This window comes from Paracoccidioides lutzii (assembly GCF_000150705.2).
Source record: "Paracoccidioides lutzii Pb01 unplaced genomic scaffold supercont2.2, whole genome shotgun sequence".
Classification (NCBI taxonomy): Eukaryota; Fungi; Ascomycota; class Eurotiomycetes; order Onygenales; family Ajellomycetaceae; genus Paracoccidioides; species Paracoccidioides lutzii.
The window spans coordinates 1,068,712-1,088,009 of record NW_015440948.1 but is presented as its reverse complement, the minus strand read 5'-3'; the positions used below and the strand labels follow the sequence as shown (position 1 = coordinate 1,088,009).

The 19,298-nt window shown below is 47.8% G+C and overlaps 5 protein-coding genes across 5 annotated transcripts; 2 read left to right on the top strand and 3 right to left on the bottom strand.

Annotated features, from left to right (window-relative positions):
- Window positions 1-1,403: 1,403 nt before the first annotated feature.
- On the bottom strand, window positions 1,404-3,736 carry PAAG_00990 (DUF907 domain-containing protein; the record flags this gene model as incomplete). Its single annotated transcript, XM_015844201.1, has 3 exons — window positions 1,404-1,714; window positions 1,782-3,326; window positions 3,388-3,736. 3 exons carry the CDS (start codon window positions 3,734-3,736, stop codon window positions 1,404-1,406), a joined length of 2,205 nt encoding a protein of 734 aa, XP_015700982.1.
- Window positions 3,737-6,060: 2,324 nt separating this feature from the next.
- On the bottom strand, window positions 6,061-7,309 carry PAAG_00988 (hypothetical protein; the record flags this gene model as incomplete). Its single annotated transcript, XM_015844200.1, has 3 exons — window positions 6,061-6,302; window positions 6,397-6,806; window positions 6,891-7,309. The coding sequence occupies 3 exons, from the start codon at window positions 7,307-7,309 to the stop codon at window positions 6,061-6,063; spliced, it is 1,071 nt and encodes a 356-aa protein (XP_015700981.1).
- Window positions 7,310-7,729: 420 nt separating this feature from the next.
- Window positions 7,730-11,335, top strand: PAAG_00987 (uracil-DNA glycosylase; the record flags this gene model as incomplete). The annotated part of the gene is made up of 6 exons (XM_002797082.2): window positions 7,730-7,772; window positions 7,843-8,341; window positions 8,425-9,291; window positions 9,876-10,352; window positions 10,430-10,898; window positions 10,997-11,335. 6 exons carry the CDS (start codon window positions 7,730-7,732, stop codon window positions 11,333-11,335), a joined length of 2,694 nt encoding a protein of 897 aa, XP_002797128.1.
- A 1,054-nt stretch (window positions 11,336-12,389) lies between these two features.
- Window positions 12,390-14,228, bottom strand: PAAG_00986 (disulfide isomerase Pdi1; the record flags this gene model as incomplete). Its single annotated transcript, XM_002797081.2, has 4 exons — window positions 12,390-12,816; window positions 12,904-13,343; window positions 13,412-13,790; window positions 13,858-14,228. 4 exons carry the CDS (start codon window positions 14,226-14,228, stop codon window positions 12,390-12,392), a joined length of 1,617 nt encoding a protein of 538 aa, XP_002797127.1.
- A 1,112-nt stretch (window positions 14,229-15,340) lies between these two features.
- PAAG_00985 (mediator of RNA polymerase II transcription subunit 14) lies at window positions 15,341-18,909 on the top strand (the record flags this gene model as incomplete). The annotated part of the gene is made up of 2 exons (XM_002797080.2): window positions 15,341-16,009; window positions 16,096-18,909. The coding sequence occupies 2 exons, from the start codon at window positions 15,341-15,343 to the stop codon at window positions 18,907-18,909; spliced, it is 3,483 nt and encodes a 1,160-aa protein (XP_002797126.2).
- Between the last annotated feature and the right edge of the window lie 389 nt (window positions 18,910-19,298).

Sequence of the window (19,298 nt, the reverse complement as noted above, 5' to 3'; positions counted from 1 at the left end):
CGTCCTTGCTACTTGTCCCACCAATCTACTCAATCTCAATCTGCACACTCACTACGTCTAGTATTGCCTTCAAATGTTTTCTTGCTTTTTTGTTATGAGGATGGCAGTGTTTCCTCATATACTCTTCTGGTTCCAAGATTGTTTAGTTTCCGCTGTCTCAGTTTTCGCTTGTTGGGCCGTTGTTCTGATCAGTTTTAAGTTGGTGAAATACTCCAAAATGGACCCTCTGCAAAGAAAAGCAGCAACTGGTCCCCCTCCTTATGGATAATTAACTACCTCACTGATGTTTATTATGTTAAAAATCCCCTTAATGTTCATATTCCCTTCATTTATTCGTCTCCTTGCTATTTCATGTTTCTTTACTTACTTCCTGCTCTGTCCTCTCAGCTTTGGTGCGTCAACAATAACAACCCTCGTCTCCATTCGCCTCTTATGGGTTTGTTTATTTAATCCTTTTTAACTTCTCAAATTCTTTTGTTCTTTCCATTTCATTTCCTGTGAGGCTTTACCCCCCTTTTTATGACTGACTTAATCCAAATTTTCTCTTCTTGAGGTGTAATATCACAATCTTAAAAGGATAAAAACAATTTAAAAACCATAACAAAACAAAACAGGGCTATTGAATCCACGTTGTTCCAAAACCAAATTGAGCATCATAGACCGCAACATCGAAATTGCCCCTTTGTTTCCCGATGGGGCTTATGTGACAGGGTATGGCTAGCTATATACAAGGATTGACTGATGGTAAGTAAAAGCACAAGTGAGTTGGAAAAAGAGAGAGAGAGAGAGAGAGAAAACGTAGAGCAAGGGAGAGAAAACGGGACGTGGAAGTTTCAGAGGCAATAGTGATTGAGATTCTGAGAGAATGGTGAGGTGATGATATGATGGTTTTTTGCGTGTGATTGCTGCAGCCTCATTAAAAATCAAATAGCGGGAGAAAATAGTTTAAAATAAGAAGAAGAAAAAAATGAAAAATTATATCCAGTAGATATGAAATAAGGAGCACGCGCTTGTACCGTATATGCAACATGACTTGTGGAGAGTGTGTAAGAGAAACAGACATACTGACAAAGAGATATGATGGGTCAGAACTCGCTAATTGAAGAATGGCTAGCTCTAAAAGAAAAGAGAAAACCAAGCATATGAATTATAGAAGCTAACGAAGGGGCGGAAGGGACGAATGATCCGGAGTATGTATGTTTTGTGGACAGGTTAATGGGGGAGTAGTGAATGGGAAAAGGTTCCAAGGAGGGAAGAAGGTGGCAGCAAGGGTATACATGTGATGGGAGTGCTGCCCGATGAAAACAGATGAACGCAATAAACGAACTAAAGCAAATAGAAATCAACATATATTTCTGCCTGGTCGGAAGCGGCAAAGAACAAAGTGAAGAGGGGTGCTTCACTCAGTACGCTCGACCAACCACTGGTAGCATACTCTGTCTTTCTGGTGATGGCGACTGATTTGATTGTCGCATGTTCATATAGTTGATGTTGTTGGCATTATTTAAGAGGAGAGAATCCGCACTCTCTGTGTGCATGTGGCGGGGCTTTTCAGGGAGGGGAGAATTGAAATACGGTTCGTAAGGGGCGGTGTGGTTGAAGAAACCGGTATCCTTTCTAGTTGAGGGATAGCGCTGGCGCCTGTTTGAACGTTCCAGGAGGGAGTTTCGTGCATCGAGAGGGGTGAGGGTATCCAAATCTCGGTCCATTGTTTCTGTTGTCTGTTAGTTTGGTGATATTCAGCTTCGGAATTGGAGGTTCCATAAAAGGATAACACTTACCAAGATCTTTCCGTTGCCTTGCTTTGTGCGGGTTCTTCCTGAAGCAAAGGATTATGGCATTCACCGCGATCAAAATGGCAAGGATGCCAGTGAGGGCTGATTGAACTGTAATTAAAACGATACCGGTGATAGTTTGTGTCGTCTGTGAGACGCCCAATTCTTGGACGAAAACGAGAATGCACACAACAGACAAGACCCGAACGACTTGAATTGATATGTTGATCCACTGGCCAGATTTTGCCTCGTAGGGTCTCGACCAGAGAAGGAGAATAAGCATTACTGCCTCGACAACAAGTTGGCCAGCGGTCTGAGCTAATCCGTTCCCGTCGCCTCCAGCAATGATGCAACCTCTCACGAGCATGTAGATAATGGTGGGGACAAAAATCCACCAGTATCCCTTTTTGTAGTTGTCGTAGAAAAGGCTATACTTCCGCCACGTTTCATGGTCCTCGTACAGTGCGGCGGCGGTTCCGTCCACCTGTTTATATTTTCGAGCTATTCTCCATATTTTGAATGTAAAGAACGAAAGAACTGCGGTAAAAATTGCAAGAGTGACGCCTGCCAGGATTTTGGCCGCCCACGAATCGCCTCTAGTGAACTGGAAGACGCAGTAGAGGGTAAATATGCCGTATAATATGAGAATCAAGTTGGTAATTGTTCTCGCAATTATACCCCAATAATCCTTACGGAAATTTGTCAGTTTCTTCGGGAAAGATGTGAACATCGCCCAGACCTCCAAAATAACCTTAAAGAGTAAAATTCCAGTTGCAATAGCCGCAACGACAACAGCGAATATTAACAACACCGTCATGAACGTATTAGCTTCGGGAACTGAGAGCATTTCGACATATCCTTGGATTCCCTTGACAACATGATTCAAGCCACCCTCGTCACTCTCACCGCTGCCGCCAGTGGATGTTTCATTGATGGAAGTGGTTATCTCTCGGGCAACAAGATGTGTAGAACGGAAAGTAAAGTCCAGAGAACGTTTTCCAAGGCTAGAACTATTTGAACCGTCTTGGAATATAAGTGTGGCATTTTGAAGGAAGGGAAAATTGTTATGTGTCAAATTTCCTCCGGTCTTGTTCCTGAAATTATCAATCGCGATCTGCATCTGGTTCCAGGGAATTAAGCCAGTGCTGAAGGCGAAGTTTTTGGTGAAGCTGCGGTACATTGGCGGATAGTTGACGCTCAGCATGCCACTGGTTGCCATGGTCTGAAACCACCCAACGACCTCTCCAAAGGTTGGACTTGACGTAGCCGCTCCTGGATTCCCACTCGCCGCTAAAGCTGCTGCACCAGACAGAGCTAACGCGGCCGCTGCAATTCCGGCAGCAGCATATGAAACAGCGGGAGCTTCCAATGTTTTTCCGTTGCCTACCTTCGAGCTGATGCAGGCAAGGGTTTGGCCTCCGTCAATTGCTTTTAGCTGCAGGGTTGCATCGGCCTGGAGATCGGGGACAGCGAATGCGATGGATGGAATTTTACTCGCGAAATCTGAGGGTATTTTCTGTGTTCCAATAGCCGAAAACTGTCCCCCGGGAACTGTAGACAAAAGATGAGCAAGATGAAAAAGGGCAGGACGATAACTAGCCGGTATACGCACCAGGGCAAAGTTGCTCGACTTTGGTTTCCTCGGAGCATGGGTTGAAATCTTGTGTGAATCGTTGGCCATAGGCTTCAACAGCCAACACTGCCATCACACTTTGTGGCTTTTTGCTACTCCCTGCCACATCGAATTTGAAGCTATTGGTGGCACGGTTGAACTCCAGATTAATTCTATCGACCCTGATATCAGAGTTGCCCAAACATGTGGTGAAGCCGTTGTTTTTTAGGACGTCCGCTCCATCAACATGATTTAAAAGCAGACCCCAGGCCAGAAGAAGTGTTGCCTTTGGCAAACGTCGGATCCGCATGTCGATTGATGAGTCCGACGCAGGGTAGTTTCGAGTCATGTCAGGTATCACTATTAAGCAGTTAGCCAAAGGTATATATGTCATCCCAAACGAGAGCAAGGTCGGGACTGTTTCTGATGGAGACACTTACTTCGACAGTTATTCAGAGATTGTCTCTGAGAAGAGGAAAGAAAGATTCGGTGGGTGTGACATCAGTCGTCAGTGGGAATATCGCAAGAAATAGAACAAACGAAATAGAAATGCTGCTAGGATTACGAAAAATTGAAATGAAGGGAAAGGTAGAACTGAGGATTCGAGGCTCCAAGAGGAAAATGATAAGGAAGAATGTTATAATTTGAAGAAAACCCCTAGCCAAAGCTGGCGGTATGATTATTATTTACCGCCCGTTGTTATTCTATTTTACTCCTGCCCGTGAAGCGAGCCAGGCGTGTATCAGACGGTCTGTAAAGGCTGCATTATCCATTGCCGCCCCCTTTGCTAATGATTGTAACTGAGAATCCACTTCTCACCCCTGCAAGTGTGAAGCCTGCAGCTCCACGTAGTTTTCCTCTCTTTTAGGTTTCCTCTCACGTTTCAGCCCTCCTTGTTGCTGCTAACAACTGACGAGTCTCACGACTTGACACTCAAGGAGCAGGGAAGCTTCAAACTAGCCCAGGGAGCCCTTATTATTGGCAGACGTTGGACCAGTGACAGGCCACGAATGGACACTGATCAGTAGAGGCTGGGGAGTCCATCTGCCACAGGATCCACAACAGTTGGCGTTTGGTGTGCTTCGCCTTTGAGACATAAAGACGGGATGTTGGCTTTGAAATATTGTTGTGGGTTGCTCTGCTCTTTGAATATTGGTTTCAACGCCGTGCCAAACTTGGGAATATGTTCCCTGTGAGATCGTATCTGTCCTCAATGTATGTGTGTTTGTAGGCAAATTCGGATTTGGTCGTTTATTAAACCTCAGCGGAATTCACCACTGCTTGGGCCGTTTTCAATATCGTTGTCAACATTGGGGGACATTAACTCACTGGTGCTGGCCGCTCAGCTGCTATTGAACCCGATGGGGCAAGCTAATTCAACGTCAGCAAATCAGAACCAGGCCAGGTACCCACAGTTGTCCAGATCCTTGGCCCTGAATTCTGGAATAGCTTCAATACAAAAGGAACCGGGAGGGCCAAAGCCACTCCACTTCCTTTGGGGCTGCGTGAGCTTGAACTTTGTCCTATGACCTCTCTATTGCAGACCCCAAGAGATTCAGCCTTGAATAAACTCATAGCAAGCTTGCAGTCTTCTCGATCTCATGGGGCTATGTATTCTTTCGGCTCACAAATGCATAGAAACTTACTGAAGAAATTTTGTGCATATGGATTTTGTAGAGGCACGTATGGATGGATCCTTGAAGCTTCTTCCGTCAAACAATCCTCCTATCTTGTACCCGTTGCTTGCTCTACCGACTCCCTCTCCACCTACAGTGGGGCACACGGCACGACCCTTAACAGAATATTTTGCTTGGGACAAGTTCATTTAAGTGCCCCCTAGCCCAGATCATTTCAATACAAATATTTCATCAAACGTGTCTCTCAGGGGATATGAATTCTCTTCCTAGGAAGAATTCTCTGTATAAAAAAACCTAAAAAACAGCATCAGCAAAGGCCTCAATTAAGGCATGCCAACAAACAAAACCCGGAGCAGAAGTTTCCATTCACTCATCCTTCACGAGATATACCACGGGTAACCACGTTATTCCTCCGATAGCTACCTACCTACTAATGTATATGCCGTGTATACACAAACCAGGCTAACCACGGTCCACGGTCCGGGTAGAAAAAGCGAAAGAGCCATTTATCATGGTAATTTCTTATCGAACAAGCATGGATGCCCCTCCCTCACTTTTAAGGGAATCCATGGAACCTTGCTCTGGCCACCCGCCAGCTTTGCATGTTGCCTAACGCCCGCAGCTGTTACTTGCTGTGGACGGGCGATGTGCTGTGGCTTTCTCTCAGGCACAATTGGGCCAGTCTGTCCGCCAGCCCGGAGCAACTGGACTTGACTAGATAATTAAATCATCCATGTTCCGGGGGGAACTGCTTTCTTTGATTGGCAATTGTGGGATTGAAACAAACATGAGGGAATGATTGCAAAGAGTTCTCCATAAACTTGTAATTAAAAAATTACACATTTACCTTCCAGTGTAGTGTAGAAAACTGCAGGAGATATCAACGCATCTCCTGATAGAGAATTCACAAAGGGACCGTTAAAACAAGAAAATAGAATGACCCATATTTATCGACATATGCAGTCATATATATGTATGTATGTATGTATGTATGTACAGCCCCCATCCCAAATCTCCCCAAAATAGCGGTCGTAAATTATGATTGCTTTTGCGCGGCGGCCTTCTCCCGCATCATGGCACGAGCACTTCTGCTTCCTCCAAGCTTCGGACCGCGTAAAATATCGGGCTTGGTGGTCTTGGAAGTCTTAGGTCGGGCCCCACGACGTCGGGAATGAATGGCGTCCAAAAAGTCACGACGGAACTTCTCTGCGATGCGGTCGTCTGCTGCCTGGTCGTCATTTTGCTGAGTGACAACTTCGGGCTCATCGTAGACGTCGACTGGAAACATTTGGAATAGGATGTGTGTTAGTGTTCATGTCTAGGACGATGGATATTTTATATACAGTCAGATATAGTTGACAAATAAACTCACGTTTACTCTCCCGAAGAACCTCCTCAACAAGCTTATCTCGCCTGATATCTTCGCTATTGCGCCTCTTCCTACCACGCCAATTCTTTGCATCCTTGCCACCTGGTCGGGTTCTCTTCGAACCGGCATTCTTCTCTTCCTCATCCTCGTCAGGTACCTCGTCACCCGCAAGCCTTCTCGTTGCTGCTTCAGTTCTTTCGATGTTACGCAGCTTGGCGTCCGGCCCCAAGTCGATCTCATGCAGTTTGCCCAAAGAAGCTGGCTGGCGTTGGGGAAGCTGGAGATCTGACATAGGACGAATGAGACCGCTCTGCGCGGTGGATTCGGATGTCTGTTCATTACTACCAGAGGTGTTGGCATTGTAGTTGTATTTCTGATGACGTTTAGCCATCTCTGACTCTATATATGCCATCCTTAATCTTGTTAGCCGTTCACTCCGTCCTCCCAAAGAAAAAAAAATGGGCAGCCGTTATATTAGCGTATCGGAGAAAACGTACATATGCTTATCCACATCTACCTTCTGGCCTGTATGGGCAACGAAGCGATCTGAGATACGTCGTATAGCCGTATCTTCGGGGTCCTGGGTGGCAGAATCAGCCTCTTGTAGAGATTCGCCATGGTCGTCAGCGGCTGGTTTGGACGCGGGGGTAAACTCGACGCCGCCCCTTCGAGTTTTGAGAGCTTTTCGACGACGGAATATGTCTGTAATGCCAATGTCAGTTTCCTGGGACTCATTTGGATGAGTGTCTGGCCCTGCGCTGTCTTGTCCTGCGGGGAGGCTGTTGGAGACGACCTCAGGATCTGGGGATTGTTCTGGTGGCTGAGGTGCGTCTGGCGATGCTTCAAGGCGTTTGCGCAGGAATTTTCTTCTCTTGACTGGCCTGAATCGCGGTTCTTCAATTTCCATGGTCGACATAGCTGTATAATAAGCTGTATAATACCGCGATATTAGTGTTGAGTATGTTCTTCGTAGTTGGTGGTAGTTGATAGTAAATAGTTGAAGGTGGGTGGAGATGGAGATGGTTGTTGAAGGGTGGTTCGGTTCCAGACATGAGCGATTAAATATTAAGTCAAAGGAACAACCACCAACATTCATCATTTTTGCCCGCCACAAACAACTTACTTGGGACTTGGAAGACAACGCAAATAGCTCACCACACTTGTTCTTCATATCTCAAGAGCTACTTTTCAATTTGTCCCTTGCATGCGATTGCCCTTTCAGAGGCTCTTCCTCCGCGCAGAGTCTCGGCATTGCGCTGAACCGCTGCTTACTTTCCTCTCTCACTGAGGATTTCCAGTCTCACACACGCTTTACCACACAATACTGCAGACCAAGATGAGCTCCCAAGTACCTCCTGCAACCGCTGAATATGGCGGAGGTATGTCACGCGCCATTCCTGCGCTTCCAAACCGCTCCAAATATCCCAAACACTAACACTAATTCCGTAGATGAGGTGTCCGCAATTATCCTCGACCCGGGATATTCATCCGTACGCGCTGGCTTCGCAGGTGAAGACACTCCAAAATCCGTTATCCCAACCTTCTACGGCAAATACTCTACAGATGCCCAGGAAAAGTACATCTATGGCGACAGCATCTATGTTACCCCGCGGCCAGGGCTTTCCATTCACAACCCCATGGGGAGGGAGGGGTTCGTGGAGGACTGGGATATGGCAGAGAAAGTGTGGGAATACTCATTCACATCGCGACTGACGGGAGCTAAGTCCGGGAACCCGATGTTTAATGGACTAAATGACGTTACCAACGGCGACCTCCCCATGGATATGGATGTGGTGGAGGCGGAAGAGAGACCGCTGGCTGATAGTCCGCTCCTCATGACGGAGTGCGGCTGGAATCCTGTCAAGGCGCGAGAAAAGACGATTGAGATTGCAATGGAGAAATGGGGGAGTCCAGCTTTCTACCTTGCTCGGAATGGGTCATTAGCTGCGTGCGTCTTTAATTGTTTTCGCCTCCTCCATATCCTCTCACATATGATGGTCTGTACAGCGCTAACATATGTGTCTTTTCTAGATTTGCTGCGGGCAAAGCCTCAGCCTTGGTCGTTGATGTTGGTGCATCAGGTGTCTCCATCACCCCAGTCCACGATGGCCTGGTCCTGAAACGTGGCGTCCAGCACTCCCCGCTCGGAGGCGATTTCATCTCATCTCAGATACGTGCACTCTTTAAATCCCACACCCCTCAACCTATAACCATCACCCCACACTATCTCGTCGCTTTCAAGACAGCCGTCGATGCTGGCCAACCTGCCCAAGCGACCTACAAGACAGTTACTCCTGATCAGGCTCCAGATCCATCCTTCCGACGCCTGCTAGAGGATCGAACGATCTCTGAATTCAAAGAATGCGTAGTCCAAGTCTGGCCGGGCCCACATTCGCTATCCAGCACAGGCCCTAACGGTGTCTCCAACGAAGAGATTGCGCGGGGGAATCCAGGTCGCCCCTTCGAGTTCCCCGATGGGTACAACCAAGTGTTTGGCGCAGAGCGATACCGGGTCGTAGAATCTCTCTTCGATGCACAAGCTGCTATCCCGGACCCAGACTCAGATTTCCCCGCCCCAACCGCTGCGCAGACAATACCAGAGCTAATCCGTAGCTCATTGAACCAAGTTGACGTCGATATCCGGCCACACTTACTTGCAAATGTTGTCGTGACCGGGGCGACGAGTCTGTTGTATGGGTTTAATGATCGGTTGAACTTTGAGCTTATGAACATGTTTCCCAGTCCGCGGGTGCGAATAACTGCTGCTGGTAATACGGCGGAAAGGAAGTTTGGGTCGTGGATTGGAGGTAGCATTGTTGCGAGTCTGGGGACGTTCCATCAGATGTGGATATCGAAGAAAGAGTTTGAAGAACATGGGCCGAATATTGTTGAGAAGAGGTGCAAATAAAGAGATTAATCATTTTTTGTTTCTTCTTTATTCCTTTTGTCTCCTGAAAGGTACCTTTTCTTTTTTTTTTTTTTTTTCTTTTTTTTTTTTTCTTTTTCTCCAGTCACTTTCTGTTACAAGAAGTGTGTCGCTATTTTGTATGGTTGTTTGTTGGCTTTTCTTTCTGTGAACGGGCTTGGCTGCGATGGTTTATCAGGCGGAGAAACAAAACAATGAATGTATGGTTAGATTTTGTAATACGAATATGATTTCTAGCAACATCCTTTCCCCCCTAGACTGATATCTACCTAGGTTCTATACCCGGGAATGCTCTATTCATTTCTCTACTCCATCAGGAGTATTTCCACAGTAAATCTCTCCGCGACACACGAAACCACATGACCGCGCTGCCTTACTAATCGCCGACACGCCTCCTCACGCGCCGCCGAATTGGAATCTCTGCAGGCAGCCGGCGCGCCGCCTGGAGACTTTATGGCGTCCACTTTCCGAAATTTTTAGTCCTGAGATAACATAAAGGGAACAAGAATTCCCCGACCCGAATGCTTCGAAATTTTCTGACTCCCATCCTTCGTAGTTTTTCCATTCGTTCTCCTTCCTGTCATTATACGTCGTCTGATATCCGCAATTTCCCCAATTTCAAGCCGCCCATTCTTCAAAGCATGTCTACTACCTCCCGTAAACGGGATGCCAACCACCTAAATGGCAGTGGCGGTGCTGCTGCTGAAACAGATGTAAAGAAACCAAAACCTAACGGGAACATCGCCTCTTTCTTTGGGGCACAAACGGACAAAAACTCCTCTGCCGCCGGGTTAAAGGATATTGCATCCTCCCAGCCAACAGCGAAGTTCCACAAGGAAAAATGGGTTGCTGGCCTCACAAAAGAGCAGAAGGAGCTGCTTAAGCTTGAAATCGACACATTGGACGAGAGTTGGCTGGCCCATCTGAAAGACGAGGTGCTGACCAATGAATTCCTGAACCTCAAACGGTTTTTGAAAAAGGAGGTTGCGTCGGGCGCGAAGATCTTCCCGCCATTCGACGAGGTGTATTCATGGTGTGTATTTGGATTTGCATATATCAGAACTCTCCAGATAATCGTCTTTTGTCGAAACTAACACCCTCCTTTTCCAGGTCCCGCCACACCCCCCTCCACACCGTCCGCGTCGTAATCCTCGGCCAGGACCCCTACCACAACCACAACCAAGCGCACGGCCTCTGCTTCTCTGTCCGCCCACCAATGCCCGCACCCCCATCTTTGAAAAACATCTACACAGCCCTGAAAAACGACTATCCTTCCTTCGTCAAACCCCCCAACAACGGCGGCCACCTGGCCCCCTGGGCAAACCGTGGTGTGCTCATGCTGAACACCTGCTTGACCGTTCGGGCGCACAATGCCAACAGCCACGCGAACCAAGGCTGGGAGAAGTTTACGCAGAAGGTCATTGACATCGTGGCGAAGACGAGGACGCGTGGAGTTGTGTTCTTGGCCTGGGGTAAGCCAGCTGGGAAGCGGGTTGCACATATTTTAAAGGATAAAGGAAAAAGGCATTGCGTGTTGCAGTCTGTGCATCCTAGTCCGTTGAGTGTGCATGGGGGATTTGTGGGTTTATACGTTTTATTTTTTCTCCTTTTTTCTCCTTTTTTTTTTTTTTGTCTTTCTTTTTTTGGGACATGCTAACACAGTTTCAATCCTTTCAGCTCCAATGTGGCCATTTCAAAAAGACCAACGAATGGCTTAGTGAACGGTACGGGAAGGACGGGATTATTGATTGGAGTCTTGTTGACGAGGAATCTTCCGTCATAACCTCTACCTCTACCTCAACAACAACAACAACAACAGCTGAAGCTGAAGTTAGCATTGACAAACGAACCACGACTATATCTACCACTGTCAAGGCCACAAACATTGAAGCCGAAGAAAAAAACAAGACTACTATCAGCGTGCCATCGTCATCTTCGTTGCCAACGCAAGAGGATGAAGATGATGCGGATGCATTAGAGGCCCTGGCGGAAGTGGAGTGTGAGCTTTCTGATTGAAATATCTAGCATAGGATGAAGTTCGATTCAAGAGAGGTTGGTATGCAATGTGCGAGTTATCCAAATATTCCTGCTTCCTATCAATCTTGGTATACATGTACTCGCTGTGAGGGAAAGCAGAGCCGTTTGAAACGGCGTTGACTCGCAAAGTTTTTTTCTACCCTTTATTTTAATTCGTTTTTTTCTTCTCCTAATACTCTTCCTTGTTTTTTTATTTGTTTCATTTCTTCAGCTGCGCTGATTTTGTTTTATTTCCCCCCCCCCCCCCTCCCCCGTCTTGTTCAGTCAGTTGAGGCCATGTATATGCTGCTGAATCTGGGATGGATAGAGACCTACCTCATATAGAACACACGATCCCAATGTTTATAAGGATACATTCATCAGCATGAATAGCCCCTCCTACCTACCTGCCTAGTTAGCAATTACGTAGACTCGTTAATCATGAGATATTTCAGACACTGGCCCGTTCGAATCAGCCTCCGATGTCCCCAGGGCAATTCCATTCCCATAAACAACTAGATTTAGGACTTCCTGGATTATCAAGTGAAGGGTTTCTGATGGCTCTACCAGGTAATTAGATGGCAAGCGGCAAAGGCTTCTTTATTCCAGGTGTAGGTATTATTGATTGTGGGGCCAGTGTAGAAACTCGAACTCCTGGGTCTGGGGTATGATCCAAGAATAGCATATGGAGCAGCGTGTATAAGAGATAAAAGAGAGCAAAGAGCATTTTGCGATTAGGAAACAGCAAAGATGCATGACAGAAACAGTTGAGATTACACATTTCCTTTGGTATTTTGTTTACAAGCACATGCACAAGCACAAGCACAAGCAACCCTACATGCAGACACGTAGTAAGACAACGGCGTAGATTTTATTTTCACATTAAAAAGAGAAGATATATAGAGAGAAAGCACCTAAGTTACCAGTACGCATATTACCTCACAAAAATCCTATACTTTTTCCCTTTGTTATTTTGACTCGTTGTAGAAAAATAGCTACATGAAGATCTTTAAATCTTTTCAAAACAAAGAAAGAACGCACAAGGAAATGAAAATTACAGCTCCTCATGACGAGCACTTTCAGCAGCAGTGTCCTTTGGAGCTGCTGAGGATGTAGTCTTGCTATCCTTCTTCTTCTCTGCGGTTTTGGTGGATGAAGAGCTGGGAGAGGCAGGTGTGCTAGTGACATCATCATCATCATCATCATCATCATCCTCATTGACCTTTGACTCATCATAAGCGTCGACCTTATGCTTGCCATTGTCCCGGACAAAGTCGGCGAGACCCTGGATGGTTCGCAAACCCTGGTAGTCGAATGGCTTGTCCTTGGAACCGGCGGCGAAGAGCTTGACGGTTGGGAAACCCTGGATCTCTTCTGGGACATCGTTGGCGGTGGCATCGATCTTGGCGATGGTGACCTTGGCGGCGAACTCGGGGTTGTCGGCGTAGAGCTGGGCAAGTTGCTCGTATTTAGGTGCGAGACTGCAAGAGATAATTTGTTTAGTAAAGTAAACAGGAGACATGGTTTGAATTAATGCTGGGAGAGGTTCTGGGGAAGTGATAACCCACGCTTTGCAGTGGCCACACCATGGGGCGTAGAACTCAAGGAGAACGTCCTTGTCGTTGTCAATGACGAGTTCCTGATAGCTGCGGGCAACGACAACTGTGACTGGGCCCTCCTGCTTCTCGGGAATAGGCTCGGACTTGATGCTAGGCTCAACCTTACCATCCAGGACATCCTGGACGAACGTGGCGATAGTGTCATGGGTGATCTTCAGCTCCTGGTCGAAGGGGTATTTCTTGTTGTTTACAGGGTCCTGGATGGCGAAGGCTGGGAATTTGTCGGCTTTAAGGTTCAAGTTTCCGGCATGAGCTCCGAAAGCTTTCGCGTCAATGGTGGCAATGTTGATGGAACCCTTCTGCTTTTCCGCGATGGGTTTCAACATCTTGCTGAATTCCTCACGCTCCTCGGGGGTTTCAGCGAAGATGTAGGCAAGTGGAATGCCAGCCTAGGACATTGTCAGTACTGAATAGTAGCAGTATCTCAAGGGGTTGCGTGTGCAGCTCTCCAACTCACCTCAATATAGCCAGCATAGGTATGTGGTCCAAGCTCGCCAATAAGAGGCGTGCTGGAAAGCTTAATGAAGCTGGTGACCTGTTCTTGAGTAAGTTCGCCCTTATAAACAGTCTTGCCCTCGTCGAAGTCCTTGTACAGGACAATCGATGGTTGTTTAACGTCTTCAGCAGCGGCCAACTTGGCATCATTTGTTGCACCAAAGGGGAAATTGTCACGAAGGGCTTCAGCCAGAGAGGTGAAGGTTTCGTTCGTGGCCTTGTCATCCTGGGCGAAGAATCCAATAATTGTAACCTTGTCCAGAGTCTTCACATCCTCTAAGTTATCGACGGTTACGACGGTGACTGCTGGAAGGGACTGTTTGACCATATATGACGTGATGCTAAGAGAGAGGTCGTGCGTTAGCTTCACCTGCATCAGCTACGGAATCATTGAGGGCAACAACATACGATGAGGACTTGCGAGGCCCAGAGTACGGTTTAACCTGTTCCAATCCACGGAATACCTTCAGCGTGGGGTAACCTTCCACGCCGTATTCTTGACAGAGCTCAGTCTCCTCGGTGCAATCAACCTTGACAAGAGGAATATTCTTCTCCTTGAGTTGGGTAGCGGCAGTTTCATATTCGGGGGCAAGAGCCTTGCAGTGGCCACACCATGGGGCATAAAACTCCGCTAGGACTAACTCGTGCTCTTTGATAAAGTCTTTGAATGCGGCCCCTTTGAGGGCATGCACATCCGATGCAGCCTCATCAGCAGCAGAAGCCAGGACTGCGATGCCCAGGCCAGCTAGGCCAAAGGCAAAATGTCTAAACTGCCACATGGTAGAAGAGTAGCAGGGAGGAAGACACGGGGTTCTATGGGATTAAAAATAATTTAAAAAAAAATTAAAAAATAAAAAAAAAATAGACGTGGTTGTTTCAGGGTGCGGAGAGAGAGAGCTCTAGCTACAAAGACGCTATGGGAAATCCCGGTATGAAGAGATATCAATCAATACAAAGAAGAATCAACAAGGACAGAAGGATGGCAAGGAAATGGATGCCGATACAGCCACAGTGGAGAAAGCAGCTGGTGTCAACCCCGGTCGAGAGTTGGAGCTGGAGACTGTCTCTTGTTGTCGAAAAGAATAAGATGATGGGTGGTAGGGAATATATATATTCAACCCGCTAAAAAACAACGCCAGCCGAGATGAGGCCAGTTTGTTCTTTCCAAGCCGAAAGACTATTAATAATGCGGGGACGAGAAAACCGAGCCGCTAACCGCTCCTGGCCAATAGTTCGGGCGTCCTTTGGGGTGACTCTAGGCTTGATCTTGGTAACTAGCGCCCGAGGTTTGCGGAGGGTTTGGCTTAACTCAGCAACGGTTGGCCACACTTTTCCGCTTTGGGGCTAGTGCAGTTAATGACCGGGTGGGCTCTGGCCCTGTCAGATCATGTGACCTCAAATCCTTGGCTGGAGGCTCTCGCGAGTCATCTGGTTGCTTACTCAGCCTTTATGCCCGTTCTTGTCATTGATGACTCCCGATTGGACCTTTGAGCTATTCACGTCCAACATCTCAACGAGTTATTTTTCAACCACAACCACTGTTAACTCATCCGTTTCACTTCACACCAAAAGCCCTTGTCCCCCAAGAAAACTGTCCGTAACGCTGAACGGGCGCCCCCCCCCCCCCCCAAAGTCTTACGCGTGTTTCCTTCCACTCACTCCTTGGTCGCCTATGTCATCCCATGCGCTGTGTTACCTTCAGAGCCCGCGACCATCTCGGAGTATCCCTTCCCGACCCCATCCAGTTCTCTCCTCCCTTGGTCTTCCTCCATCTCCGCCTTGCTAATACAATTCTAAGTCGTTGTGTTGCCCACTGCGCATACATCCATACGTGCCTTGAGGTCGGCGGGCCGCCACTTGGGCGCGCCAATTTGACGTCGCTCGCTCAGCAATGCCGGGTATCATCATGGATGCTGCTAACGCGAGTGGACCGGGGCGGGAGACCACCCGGCATGACGTTCTTCAAGGCGCTGTCTCAAACACTTCCCTCCCATCGCAGAATAACGGAAACTATTCAAACGGCCCTGCTCACACGAAAGATGCTACCAAACCCACCAACCCTTCACTCGATGATTCCTTGCCGCCTGAGTTAGTGCATATCAGTCAGGGATTCTTCCCCCTCGGTCAACTCATCAATAGGGCCGCCCAACAGTGCTGGAATGACTTGACCGATCTCATAGCTGAGCTGGCCGATCCGCAAACAACAGCATTGAATTCCTCTTCGCATGCCGCATCCGCAGCCACGGCCAACGGGAAGTACCCTTCCAGCCAGTCCGCCGATCATGCCCAGAAGAAATTGCGCATTCTAGAATTCGCCCAGTCGAAACGGGCTGATTTCATCAAGATTCTCGTGCTTTCTCAGTGGAGCCGGCGCGCAGCTGATGTTTCCAAGCTCATAGACATTCAGGCTTTCATTCGTATGAGGTATGACTGCTATAATGGCGCCATATTGTCTATTGGTGAGATGAAGCGCGACTTGATCAGAGCTCAGACTGCCAATCCGGATCTCGCGGTGGCTTTGGAGGTTTTATCAACTGGCAAAGTTGCTGCCATGAATGAGGTAAGTAATTTCGATTCTGGTCCGCCATCTCTTCTGTGATACGTCAATATACTGATCATTTGAACCTTTTCCGTCCTTCTGTCCAGTGTTCATTTATCCCCCCAAAACCCCTGACGCCGAAAATGATGCTTAAAACATTGAGGAAAATTAATAAGGCGATCCGGACAAGGCTCGTACTACATGACCAGATCCCCGCTGCATTTACAAATTATGTGGTCCATGATGGCAGGGTCACGTTTAAGGTTCCAACGGAATTCGAAGTCGATTTGTCCATTGCACAAGAGGATCGTTCCTCCCAATTTTTCTTCGTCGATATTCGATTTCTATTCTCCCCTTCGCCGCCCAAACCAACAGGAAGACTCTTAGATGAGCTAGACAATAGGGTAAATGCCATGCTCATGCACTCCGGCCTGACAGGCTGTTTTAACCTGTTGCATAATTTGGTTTTATCAAACAAAATCACCATACTGTTTCACCAAGCGATCGAGCTAGCTCGAGGTCCCTGGCTTGATACTTTACGTGTGGAGGTCTTGCATCGCACTCTAGTCGTCCAATACTGGATTAATAGACCTAGACCGAAGAGTTGGATCGAGATCGGTATAAAAAGTGGCCGCCGCAAGATTCAGATACAGGATTGTTCGACTCCGGCATCTCCCCTGCTAGGCTTGAGATGGATGAGGGACGGCAAGGAAGTACAGTCTAAATATATCAAATTTGACCTAGAACTTCTTTCGACAGAAGCCATCCTCCGCAGCGTTATCGCTTTGCATGTTTCCTACCTGCTCCAATCAACATACGTCGGCTTATCGCAAGGACGTCTCTACGCCAGTGGAGCGCTTTCTGTCAGCCTTCAAACATCCATGACTGAACCAGGAGACTGTTTCCTTGACGTTCAGCTCACAAAGGGCCGGGACCTCAGAGTGATGATTGAGCCGGTTTCTGGAACTATCATATTCCGCTCAACACCTCTACTATTAAACCGTCATGACATGGATCGAAGTTCCGAAAAACCTGTTGTCGATGATATACTCTTTCGTATCTCTCGTCTTCGATCAGCGGCTGCCGTAGATGAAGTTGAATCATTGTCAAGCGCGTTTGGTTGGCAGACAGTGAACTCACGCGACATCAGAGGCGAGGACCTTCGGCGTATTTTCCCTGCGAATACCCTTCGATCTATACTTTTCTTTCGCAAATCCTGGGAACGCAATTGGGGTGTTGCATATACCTGCAGTATGGACGGGGATCATTGGTGGGTTGTTGAGCTACGTACGCCATCAAGCCAAAAAGGCCCCCTCTCTCCTCAATCCGCTCGTATGGTAACAGGTAGATATGGGGGTTCGCCTCATCGGTTGAACTACGGTTCCTTTGGCCAATTGGATCATGCCCTCTCGGGGGTGCTTGCTATCCACGCCAATGCTCGCTGTCTTTCGGATCTTCATGGAATCCACCATTTTCCTTCCCTGCCAAGTCTCGTTTTGGGCCCGCACCTCCATGTCCCAAATATCTTCATAAGGTTCCGGACCGTCTCCCTCCCACCCGCGCTACAGATTTCTCCCCCTATCGCAAACAATGGGAAACCCCCAATTAAGGACACGATCCGTCTATCATTCCGGGGCATCGATCCATCATCACAGTGCGCCGTAATGATAGCTTATGGGTATTTCTCGAGAGAAATAAAAGGCATTAGTCTTCTAGCCGTTCGCCTCGACCGAAGCGTAGCATTCCAGCCCAATGGTCGTGCGTTTGCGATGCGCTTCCTGACTCCCGTAGGCCAACCCGTAATTATCCAACTCCTCGCGCGCCTACAACAGCTAGAACGTATAATCTCCACCCTCGAGATCCTGAAACGAAAATCTCTGAAACCACTATCGCTCACACTCACCCGCGTAAGGTTTGCATATGCAGCGGAAGGAAACGCGCGCGCCAGCATCAATTTCAACTACCACGAACAAGCCGTACTATCCGGCATCGACTCCATCACACGATTATCTAAACAGGCCCCTCTCATGATCCTACGAACAACCATGGACTTCCACCCTCAAAGCCCCCACCGTCGCATCAAGGAGTCGTTAACTGCTACACTTAACGGAACACTGCGGCCCCGAACGTTTACATGCATAGACACCGTCCTGCAATTGCTCATCGTTACTCTACCAGTCCTCAAGGCTTTGGATCACATTTCCATCGACCCACATGCCGATCTACCAGGGAACTCCAGACTCCAGATCATCTCCCGAAGCTCAAAGATATTCCACCTCCGCTACCCCTCGGTCCGCTACCGATTCTGCATATACGCTGCCTTACGGCGGGATCGTGTTGTCTGGGTGTTGAGGGATTTCACCAGTCCAGCTGAGAAGGACACCCGAGAGCCTCTGGAGGAAAAGTTGAGAGAGACCATTTACAATGCCCGCCGGGATGGATGGCAAGGGATGGGTAATGGTGCCCTTGCTGATTCGGAGAGTGTTGGAGCTCTCCTCTCCACGCTGCATGGGGTTATGACGGATTATCTTTCTTCCGTGACGGGTATTCCGGTGCGGGGAGGAGGTGCTAGCGGTGGTGGCACACTCCCGGATGGGGAGAAACCTGTTCATAATAATTTCGCTGGTAAAGATACGGATAATAAATCAAAGACACAATCGGGCCAGGCGGGTATGACGGGCTTGCAGGGACATCCTGGTAGTATGGGATGGACAAAGGGGCTAGCAGCAGCGAGACAGACAACGGATAATAGCGATATTGGGATGGCAGGGCACGCGCCATCCGACCCCGGAGCCATGAAGCAGAAGCTGATGAGTGCTCAGAATAAGGATAATAGGAATATCGCCGCGAGACCTGCTGTCAACGGTAATAGTAAGGGCATCAGCAACGGCAACGGTATGGCTTTTATCACGATTGACTGATTGAATTTCTTTTATTTGAAAATTCAATATTCCTTTTTCGAGTACAGAAAGTGAGGGAATCTGATAAATAAACTGGGACAAAAAAGGTTGTCATGGGTGTTTTTTTTTTTCTTTCTATGCCTCTGGGTGCTCTGATATCAGCGTCTTCGGCGTCTTCTGCGTCTATTGGTGTTCATTTTCTCTAGTTTCCATTTTGTTTTTCACTCTATGTGCATCAGCGAGCTTGCAACGGTACTAATAATCTCAGATTGCACTTTTGATTATAGATAGGTTTGCCTATCTCTTCCCCCTTCCCCCCCTTGTTTCCTTGTCAAATAGCGAAAGGCCCATCCTGGATTATGGTGCTGTGAAGTGTAATTTCTTGTTATTATGTTTTCATATCATGTTAG